Source organism: Bufo bufo, chromosome 5 (genome assembly GCF_905171765.1).
Source record: "Bufo bufo chromosome 5, aBufBuf1.1, whole genome shotgun sequence".
Lineage (NCBI taxonomy): Eukaryota > Metazoa > Chordata > Amphibia > Anura > Bufonidae > Bufo > Bufo bufo.
Window position 1 is genome coordinate 232,374,826 of NC_053393.1, and position 11,758 is coordinate 232,386,583.

General features: G+C 39.5%; 1 protein-coding gene across 1 annotated transcript in view; it reads left to right on the forward strand.

Annotated features, from left to right (window-relative positions):
* EPDR1 (ependymin related 1) overlaps positions 1 to 10,746 on the forward strand; it is a 61,512-nt gene extending 50,766 nt beyond the window's left edge. The window contains exons 2-3 of the mRNA XM_040434163.1: positions 3,791 to 3,999; positions 9,933 to 10,746. Of these exons, the coding sequence (XP_040290097.1) occupies positions 3,791 to 3,999; positions 9,933 to 10,123 (400 nt within the window). The 3' untranslated portion in view covers positions 10,124 to 10,746. The remainder of the gene's footprint in view (positions 1 to 3,790; positions 4,000 to 9,932) is intronic.
* Positions 10,747 to 11,758: the final 1,012 nt, after the last annotated feature.

The following is an 11,758-nucleotide window of genomic DNA, read 5'->3' on the forward strand; positions in this document are numbered from 1 at the left end:
ACATACACTCTGCATTATAGCTGCATTTCCCACCCTAGTCTTATACTCGAGTCAATAATTTTTCCCATTTTTTGGGGGTAAAATTAGGGGCTCGGCTTATACTCGGGTCGGCTTATACTCGAGTATATACGGTAGTTTTGTGGGAAAAGATTTAGTAAAACTTGTAATTTATATACATTTAAATCTCTTTTCTTTCTGACTTCAGTTGTACACGTGAACCATCTTATCAATAATTGAGCATTCTCTGCATAAGTGTGTACACGGAGACAGCTGTCAGTCGCTGATAGTTATGCACAGGGCGGTCTTAAATTCTGAAAGAGCAAATCTTTAAATGTATAAATTATTAATCGTTTCCCACAAAACTATCTCCCTGATTTATTAAGACCAGTATGTGCTACCAGAAGAGGCATGTAATTTACGATGAGGCACCGGCGTTGTCATAAATTACCTGCCTCCTCTGCCTCTCCGTGTGCTGTAATGAAATCTACAGTAACTCAGAGCTACCATAGATTTGATTCATTATTCACTCCAGTTTCTGATGTAAATAATGATGAAACAGCCAGGGGTGATGTCCCGTTTTTGTAGACTTGGCAAGGGTAGCGTAAATGCAGATTTCAACAAGAAAAGTTGCAATTGTATTGATTTGCGACTTTTGTACGCCAAAAAGAGGCATAACGGAAATTATAAATTCAACCCTATATATTTATCTGATCAGCTCCTACTCTATATAATGCTGCCAGCAGATTCTCTATAAAGGGAACGTATCACTTATGTTATTTTTACTAATTAATAACAGCTAGTGAAACATATAATTTTTTCCAATTTGCTTTTATTTTCTGTTTGTAGAATATTCTATTCAACTTTTTTTTTAAATGTAATTATGTGGGAAGCCATCTTGCCTGGGATACTGTTAAGCATAGAGATATGCTTTGCAGCAGATGCATGGACCGTAAGACTATAGAGGGAGGGGGAGAAGGTGATCTGCGACCATCACCTATTGTCAGTGGTGGAACCTGTGTTATGCATATAACATTTCATTGCAATCCTACCTGAGATGATAATGAGATGACTACTGAAAAGTGATCTCTACAGACCAGGAAGTGTCAGCCCATTATTAGCATTTTTTTTATCCAGACGTAGAAAATTATAGAAAACATTTCTTTAAAACCTGTTTAACATAAAAACTTGATTTTAAACAATAGTTCATTTTCTGATGACACATTCTATTTTGCTTCCATCCTTTTAACGTATAACAATAACCAGCTCTAGACATCCTCAAATAATATAGTTTATTGAACAAATATTCTGCAATGTGCAATTGTAGTGCAAATAAAGGTAAAACTATAAAATAAAAATACCTTGATAGTATTGAATGATGTTCTAGAAGTTTACTAAGACAGTATACGGGCAGAAATGTGACAATCCGGGACTTTTGTTATTAAAGCAATAATCGGAAGAAGACATGCCACAGTGGAGGAGTGTATGAACATACACATTTATGGTATGCATGTAATATATGCAGTGGGATGCGAAAGTTTGGGCAACCTTGTTAATCGTCATGATTTTCCTGTATAAATCGTTGGTTGTTACGATAAAAAATGTCAGTTATAATAGGTGTATATAATGTTTAAATTGTTAAACACTTTTTAAATTTGCATATGTCTTTATTTTGGCTGTACCGAAAAATTTCAATAAAAATCTTAATTTGAAAAAATGTCAGTTAAATATATCATATAGGAGACACACACCGTGATATTTGAGAAGTGAAATGAAGTTTATTGGATTTACAGAAAGTGTGCTAGAATTGTTTTAACAAAATTAGGCAGGTGCATAAATTTGGGCACCGCAAAAAAAAATGAAATCAATATTTAGTAGATCCTCCTTTTGCAGAAATTACAGCCTCTAAATGCTTCCTGTAGGTTCCAATGAGAGTCTGGATTCTGGTTGAATGTATTTTGGACCATTCCTCTTTACAAAACATCTTTAGTTCATTCCGGTTTGATGGTTTCCGAGCATGGACAGCTCTCTTTAAGTCACACCACAGATTTTCAATTATATTCAGGTCTGGGGACTGAGATGGCCATTCCAGAACGTTGTACTTGTTCCTCTGCATAAATGCCTTAGTGGATTTTAAGCAGTTTAGGGTCGTTGTTTTGTTAAAAGATCCAGTCCCGACGCAGCTCCGGCTTTGTCACTGATTCCTGGACATTGGTCTCCAGAATCTGCTGATACTGAGTGGAATCCATGCGTCCCTCAACTTTGACAAGATTCCCAGTCCCTGCACGGGCCACACAGCCCCACAGCATGATGGAACCACCACCATATTTTACTGTAGGTAGCAGGTGTTTTTCTTGGAATGCTGTGTTCTTTTTCCTCCATGCATAACGCCCCTTGTTATGGCCGAATAACTCAATTTTAGTTTCATCAGTCCACAGCACCTTATTCCAAAATGAAGCTGGCTTGTCCAAATATGCTTTAGCCCACCTCAAGCGGCACTTTGTGTGCTGTGGGTGGAGAAAAGGCTTCCTCTGCATCACTCTCGCATACAGCATCTCCTTGTGTAAAGTGCGCCGAATGGTTGAACGATGCACAGTGACTCCATCTGCAGCAAGATGATGTTGTAGGTCTTTGGTGCTGGTCTGTGGGTTGACTCTGACTGTTCTCACCATTCGTCGCTTCTGTCTATCCGAGATTTTTCTTGGTCTGCCACTTCGAGCCTTAACTTGAACTGAGCCTGTGGTCTTCCATTTCCTCAATATGTTCCTAACTGTGAAAACAGACAGCTGAAATCTCTGAGACAGCTTTCTGTATCCTTCCCCTAAACCATGATGGAGAACAATCTTTGTCTTCAGGTCATTTGAGAGTTGTTTTGAGACCCCCATGTTGCTACTCTTCAGAGAAAATTAAAAGAGGAGGGAAACTTACAATTGACCCCCTTAAATACTCTTTCTCATAATTGGATTCACCTGTGTATGTAGGTCAGGGGTCACTGAGCTTACCAAGCCAATTTGAGTTCCAATAATTAGTTCTAAAGGTTTTGGAATCAATAAAATGACAACAGTGCCCAAATACATGCACCTGCCTAATTTTGTTAAAACAATTCTAGCACACTTTCTGTAAATCCAATAAACTTCATTTCACTTTCCAAATATCACTGTGTGTGTCTCCTATATGATATATTTAACTGACATTTTTTATCGTAACAATTAACGATTTATACAGGAAAATCATGACGATTAACAAGGTTGCCCAAACTTTCGCATTCCACAGTACATTATAAATATACTATAAAAATAACATAAAAAGCAAACAATATAAAATGAAAAACTGTCACTAGTGACATGAACAATCCAAATCAAGAAATAATAATAAGTACCCTTGCATTATGAAAATATGATTATTGGTGTAACCTATATATAGATGTTATATGAGAGAGGCTGTCATATAATACAACACACATCGAATCACACAGGGTTTTTTACCCATGTGGGTGAATAAGTAGTGAATGATATGCATATGCATTGGTGCCAATAAAGTATACATCATTTTGGATAATGGCAAACTTTTGTACATTACATACTTTGGATCTGTGTTACAACCTTCTCTGGCTTTCTGTGCATGGCAGAATTCTTCACGTGGCACTAGGAAATAAATGATCTGGTGTGCATTTGAACAAATGGAACTTCAGGTTACAAAAAAACTGTGCAACTAGCCCTATTTGATCCTATGCTTCATTTTAACCATAGGCTGATTAAACCAATTCAGCAATGTACTGTGTTTTTCAACTTAGGTTTTTTGAATACATCTATCTATATAAAGATGCAGTGATGTTCCAAATTGAGCAAGTTACAAAAATATGCGTGAAAAATTCTCTGACTGAACCATGGGATCCATATGATATACCAGACAATTCAACATACGAAGATCAATACTACATTGGAGGACCTGGTGATCAGATATTGGTCCAGGAGTGGTCTGACAGAAAGCCTGCCAGGAAGTGTAAGTTTTTTTGAGACTGTGTTACTAATTCAAAAATGCAGTAAACACTCTAATTACTTACTGTACAAATTTTAGATATAGCAATTCTAGAGAGGAAGAGTATATCCAGTATATTGTTGCTAGGGCTGCTGTAACCATAGGAGAAATGGTGCGGCTCCACCGGATCCCCTTAGTAGCTACTTAATAAGGTTGTCCCACGAAAAATATTCAGCATTTTTCAAACCAGCACCTATATCTGAATACTTATGTAATTGCATGTGATTAAAAATGTAAAGCTACTGAGTTACTCACTGAAATCCATCTGTATAGCACCACCTGCTGTTTGCTTTTTCTAATGTCTTTGTCCTGCTCACTTAGAGGGAAGCACATCTTCAGTTCCATCCAACAACTGCCACCAGCAGCAGTAGAAAGGACACACTTCCTGAATGTGCATGCTCCCTAAGCTGATAGCAGAGCAATTTTGGAGCAATGAGTAGGGAGATCTCTGGTTCCATTTGAGGTACAGAGCTGGTTCTAAGTTTGTTAGAAAGAGACTATATTGTACTGGATTTCCATTTTTTTTTTACATTACTCATGGGATAACCCATTTATTGTTCATGTTTTGAGCCATCAGCATGTGACTGCTGATGTATCTTAAAGCTGCTCAGTGGTACCACTCTGACAGCATTAACTATGCATCCTCTATTGGCCTGAGTCTCTACTGCCATAATCATGGCAGAATTATCACAATTTTTGATGAGGTACCATAGTTTGTCTGTCTATATATTTAGTTTAAATTTAGTTGCAGACTGAGTTCCTTTGCCTCCAGAATTCTGTTTCAAATTGTAACAGTCACGTACACACACACACAGGGGGGAGGGAAGTGACCACTGCACTCCACCCTCACCCCTGGCCCTGCCTACTTGCCTCGCGAGTCCTAATGACAGGGGACAACTGGACGGCAATCCCTAGCTTGGAATAAGTGCAGGGATGACAGACAGACAAACAACAGAACGTGAACGGACAGAGTCAATACCAGGAAATCTACAAAGTACAAATGAAGCAAGCAGAGAATAGTCAGGAGAAGCCGGGGTCATAAATACCAGAAGAGTCGTAAAGTACCAAAGGAGTCAGCAGAGGATCGTCAGGAGTTCAGCAGGGGGTCAGTACGCCAGGAAAGACAAAATCGCAGGTGGAACCTAAATAACAGGCAATCTGTGGCCAGCAGATTGCCTGTTTAAATAGGAAGCTAGAGGGGTCATGTGACGTGGCCAGCGTCACATGACCTCACACAGACTGCACAGCTGAGCACCGAGTGATCAGCTCGGTGCTCAGCCCTAAAACCATTAGCATGAATGCAGATAGATGCACACATAGTATTATCAGGAGCGCGGGTGACGCTGGACACACTGATGATGCGCGCGCGCTCTGGACGTGCCCGCCTCCTAGACGGCGCCGTGACACAAATGGTATAGTATATGAAAACATTTAGAAAGATGGTGTGTGGGTGTATGTGTGGAAGGGTGGATGGCACATATGACATTTTTGTACTGGCCCATCAATGTGTTAGAACTGCCCTGTTTTACCAACCTGCTGATAATTCACAAGTGATTAAATTGCAAATGTGGTTTAGGATCCAAATAATGCAGGAACCATTCCTCTTCTCTACAGTATTCTTGTTTAGCAGATACAAAAAGTGCAGAAGCATGGAATGCATTTTTTTAAACTACAGGAACACATGTAGCCTGGATATTCTGAAAAACATATTACAAGTTTTTTTAAACTAAAGTGATATCTGTACTGTTTCTCAACCTTGAGAAAGAGAACTTCCTTAGTTTATCTTAGTGATTTTCCTGTTGCTAGGATCAACACTGCCTGTTCATTTACTTCCAATGCCAATGTTCCCAAGAGCATACCTAAACACTAGTGTTGGATATAGTGGAAACTTGTTCAGTATACTGAAAGGTAGACAATATGGTTCCCATGGGCAGTCTTCAAACCTGTGCTATGAATAGGTTCACATGCTGCTGTGAGATAGTACTCCAATTCATATTGTGAAAATACATTTTTTTAAGGTTTCAGGCTTTATTTTAAAGTCTACATGGAGAACCTTTCCCTTGGTACACTGCGTGCAGAATTATTAGGCAAATGAGTATTTTGACCACATCATCCTCTTTATGCATGTTGTCTTATTCCAAGCTGTATAGGCTCGAAAGGCTACTACCAATTAAGCATATTAGGTGATGTGCATCTCTGTAATGAGAAGGGGTGTGGTCTAATGACATCAACACCCTATATTAGGTGTGCATAATTATTAGGCAACTTCCTTTCCTTTGGCAAAATGGGTCAAAATAAGCACTTGACAGGCTCAGAAAAGTCAAAAATAGTGAGATATCTTGCAGAGGGATGCAGCACTCTTAAAATTGCAAAGCTTCTGAAGCGTGATCATCGAACAATCAAGCGTTTCATTCAAAATAGTCAACAGGGTCGCAAGAAGCGTGTGGAAAAACCAAGGCGCAAAATAACTGCCCATGAACTGAGAAAAGTCAAGCGTGCAGCTGCCAAGATGCCACTTGCCACCAGTTTGGCCATATTTCAGAGCTGCAACATCACTGGAGTGCCCAAAAGCACAAGGTGTGCAATACTCAGAGACATGGCCAAGGTAAGAATGGCTGAAAGACGACCACCACTGAACAAGACACACAAGCTGAAACGTCAAGACTGGGCCAAGAAATATCTCAAGACTGATTTTTCTAAGGTTTTATGGACTGATGAAATGAGAGTGAGTCTTGATGGGCCAGATGGATGGGCCCGTGGCTGGATTGGTAAAGGGCAGAGAGCTCCAGTCCGACTCAGACGTCAGCAAGGTGGAGGTGGAGTACTGGTTTGGGCTGGTATCATCAAAGATGAGCTTGTGGGGCCTTTTCGGGTTGAGGATGGAGTCAAGCTCAACTCCCAGTCCTACTGCCAGTTTCTGGAAGACACCTTCTTCAAGCAGTGGTACAGGAAGAAGTCTGCATCCTTCAAGAAAAACATGATTTTCATGCAGGACAATGCTCCATCACACGCGTCCAAGTACTCCACAGCGTGGCTGGCAAGAAAGGGTATAAAAGAAGAAAATCTAATGACATGGCCTCCTTGTTCACCTGATCTGAACCCCATTGAGAACCTGTGGTCCATCATCAAATGTGAGATTTACAAGGAGGGAAAACAGTACACCTCTCTGAACAGTGTCTGGGAGGCTGTGGTTGCTGCTGCACGCAATGTTGATGGTGAACAGATCAAAATACTGACAGAATCCATGGATGGCAGGCTTTTGAGTGTCCTTGCAAAGAAAGGTGGCTATATTGGTCACTGATTTGTTTTTGTTTTGTTTTTGAATGTCAGAAATGTATATTTGTGAATGTTGAGATGTTATATTGGTTTCACTGGTAAAAATAAATAATTGAAATGGGTATATATTTGTTTTTTGTTAAGTTGCCTAATAATTATGCACAGTAATAGTCACCTGCACACACAGATATCCCCCTAAAATAGCTAAAACTAAAAACAAACTAAAAACTACTTCCAAAAATATTCAGCTTTGATATTAATGAGTTTTTTGGGTTCATTGAGAACATGGTTGTTGTTCAATAATAAAATTAATCCTTAAAAATACAACTTGCCTAATAATTCTGCACTCCCTGTAGATTTTCACACTAAACAGCTGTGAAATGTCTGATCTATTGACCATGTTGAATGTGTGGGAACTAGGGATGAAACATCTGAAGTCGATTCGCATAATACTTTGTTTCAATACTGTACGGAGCGAGCGCTCCGTACAGTATCAGAATGTATTGGCTCCGATGAGCTGAAGTCATTACTTTGCGAAGTCTCGCGAGACTTCGCATAATAACTTCAGAAATTGATTTATACTGTAAAAAACTATTTCCCCGATCTCAGGTTCAGTTTCAAGTGGTACCTTGGAACCTAACCCGAGTTCGGGAAATGTTTTTTTACAGTAAAAATTCATTTATTAAGTTATTGCGCGAAGTCTCGCGAGACTTTGCGAAGCAATAACTTCGGCTTATCGGAGCCAATACATTCTGATACTGTACGGAGCGCTCGCTCCGTACAGTATTGAAACAATGTATTATGCGAATCGACTTCAGATGTTTCATCCCTAGCACTTGCTCCGTACAGTATTGAAACAAAGTTTTATGCGAATCGACTTTGGATGTTTCATCCGAAGTCGATACGCTCATCCCTAGTGGAAACCTACAATTTTACCCCAAAATGAAATGGAATAAATAACATTGAAGACACCTGTTTTCATCCACTATGACAAGCCATAAGTTAACTTTATGATTTACATTTTCATTTGTTAATAAATAATACCATACATTTTAAATAATGAAAGTAAATTAATAAATGAAAAATAAAAAAGTAATCATTATGGTTCATGAATTTTCCAAGACTAAAGACAGATTATTCTCCACACGGCTGTGGGAGGGAGTGATTTTATTTACATGGGACTGAATGATTTCAGCAGGCACTCTGTTCCGATCACCGCGTGCCGCGAGGCGGTGATCGTAAATACATATGACGTACCGGTACGTCATGTGTCCTTAAGTACCAAGGCATCATGACGTACTGGTACGTCATGTGTCCCCAACAGGTTAAAGACTATGTACACATTTGGGGGCAATTTTTTTTTCATTATTGCATTATACTTATTTTAGTCTAAAAATCATTTTTTTCTGTACAGAGCTACCATTCTCTATCAGCTGCCTGTGGATTATTTGTCCTTTCTGTCATCTGAGGAGAAGACTGACTTCTTATCTCTGCTCTCTCGCATCATATCTTACTGATAAGAATGTGGCTTAAATAATTGTTTATGACCTCTCAGTAGTTTAGAAATAAGGGTAATTAGATGACCAGCACAAAGTGAAAGTGAGAGTACCAGTCACACAGTTAGAAAAACAGTTAACCCTTTGTGAATGAACAGCTCAATATTTTTAATAAAGGCCAATTGAAAATTTGATTTTTAGCCAAAAATAAGTTAAATGCAATCATAAAAAAATTACTCCAAAGGTGTACATAGCCTTGAAGAAGAAAAAAGACTTTTCATAAGCTTACAGTTAAAATTCTGTGCATCTTGCTGGAGATATCTGGATCCGACACTGCCACTTGTTAACTGACACCCATCGGCCCCATTCACTATAATGGGGACCAGCAGAGATCAGACCGCGACCCGGCAAACATGCCGAGAAGCAGACGTATGAAAACTGATGCACACAGTGGTTATTTGCCTAGCTGATTATCTGCATATTTGCAGTGTTCTCTCCGCAGGTCCCCATTATTTGCCAGACGGAGATGTGGTTGCTTCTGGCAATGCCGGAATGCAGAGAGATTTGGCTGGTTATGCCAGAACAGCCTGCTGGATCTCTTTACCGCAAGTGTGAAACAGGCCTAAAATGATATATAACCTGACAATTGTTATTTCCACCTGAAGTTGTGTTGTCAAAATATATGCCACCATGTTCCTGTGTACACATAGTTCCAGCAAAGTACATGAACACCATTGGTGTTGGAACGATGAGGTATTTTAACTGTGAGCATTTTAAGGTTGTCAAAAAATTCCTGCCACTGGAGAACCCTTTTAATTAACTTTGTGAATAGAGCATAGTCCACAGATCAAATCATGATTTGGTTACTTCATGGTTAGCATGGTTTCCTTACAGCATTGGATGCAAACGTGTAAAATCTGCATGTAATTTTTATGTTTTTTCCCACGTTTTCCACTTTTTCAGCTCTCAAAATGTGAACACTGGTATTAAAATATGCTCCTAGGCCTCAATTTGGTAAAAAATAAAATAAAATTAATTTGTATTATCAATGTACATATATATTGTATTCAAATATTTCACGAATTTCCTAATTTTCATTTTTACATTTTGTTTTGCTTTTAACAGATGAAACTTGGGTCGGCGCTTATACAGACAAGGATTGCTATCCAGTGCAAGAAACCTACACAAAGAATGACAGCATGACTACTTCCACACGCTTCTTTGACTTACAGCTAGGCATAAAAGATCCATCTGTATTCAATCCTCCAGGCAGCTGCATGGCAGCACTAGAAGAGTTAATGGGAGAAGGGTGCTGATTTATTCCATCGATTTCTATGTTTTACTTATATAGTATGCTTTAGAAGACAATGTGACTATCTAGGAAGCAATGACAAAAACAATTCATGCAGCAGATGAAGTTGTAACTCGGTAAAGAGGCATAACCATCATAATATCTGCAGCAAGGGTAAAGATTTTTTTCATGTGAAAAAATGCTTGCCATAGGGTTTCTCATATAATAATTGATTAAAACCTACAATCTTAACCTTAGGACTCATATATAGTACACATATATTACTGGTTTGTTTGGTACCCATGAGATAGTACTGACAGCATTCTAAAGGCCAATACAAGAAGGTTCTTATCTAATGATTACTGTAGAATCCATGAGTAAATTTGCTCTACCATATGCTGTATTATGAGGAGATCTCCCGTAGAAGCATTAATTTTAGAATATGGTGCCTCATAGAGTCTATGAATGGCTGTACCATATACCTCCAAACAGGGTCGGTGCATACAGGTGCATGACCTCTTTGTCAATTGCAACCTAGAACAATTTACTGTTGTGAACAATGAAACAAACTTGCATAATTCAAGACTATTTTACAGAGTCCTGTTTTTTAGAACAGTGTGCTACACAAATGGCATTGCACCCCATAGTATGATAATCAAGTAGAATAGGCCACCGTCTATAAACATGATGCATGCTACAAATTTGAAGTACTACGGTCCATTCACACGTCCGTATGTGTTTTGCGGATCCGCAAATTGTAGATCCGCAAAACACGGACACCTGCAATGTGCGTTCCGCATTTTGCGGACCACACATCGCCGGCACTTTCATAGAAAATGCCTTTTCTTGTCCGCACTTGCGGACAAGAATAGGACATGTTCTATCTTTTTGCGGAACGGAAGTACGGATCCGCAAATGCGTATGCAGACAGCACATTCCGGCCCCATTGAAAATGAATGGATCCGCACCTGATTCGCTAATTTGCGGAACGGATGCAGACCCATTTTGCGGACGTGTGAATGGACCCTTAGGAATCATTTAACTCAACATGGTAAACCCTAACAGGCAGTATACCTGGTATAATAGGGTTGATCATGCTGACATGTTCCTTAAAAATGCTGTAAAGGGAATAAATATAAATATTTTTAGAATGATTGTGGTGCCAGTTCACAAGAACTCAGTAATATGACTCACAAGAACTCAGTAATACCCCTGTAGACACGTCTTCAGACAAGTTAAAATACAAGCTATAAGACCTTTATGTCACTTGACAGCTTAGGCTACTTTCACACCTGCGTTTAGGTCGGATCCGTCTGGTATGTGCCCAGACGGATCCGCACCTATAATGCAAACGCTTAGATCCGTTCAGAACGGATCCGTTTGCATTACCAACGGATCCGTTTGCATTTTTTTTTGTTCATGATAATGCAAACGGATCCGTTTTGACTTTACATTGAAAGTCAATGGGAGACGGATCCGTTTGAAAATTGAGCCATACTGTGTCAACTTCAAACGGATCCGTCCCCATTGACTTACATTGTAAGTCTGGACGGATCCGTTTGCCTCCGCACGGCCAGGCGGACACCTGAACGCTGCAAGCTGCGTTCAGGGGTCCGCCTGCTGAGCGGAGCGGAGGACAAACGGAGCCAGACTGATGCAT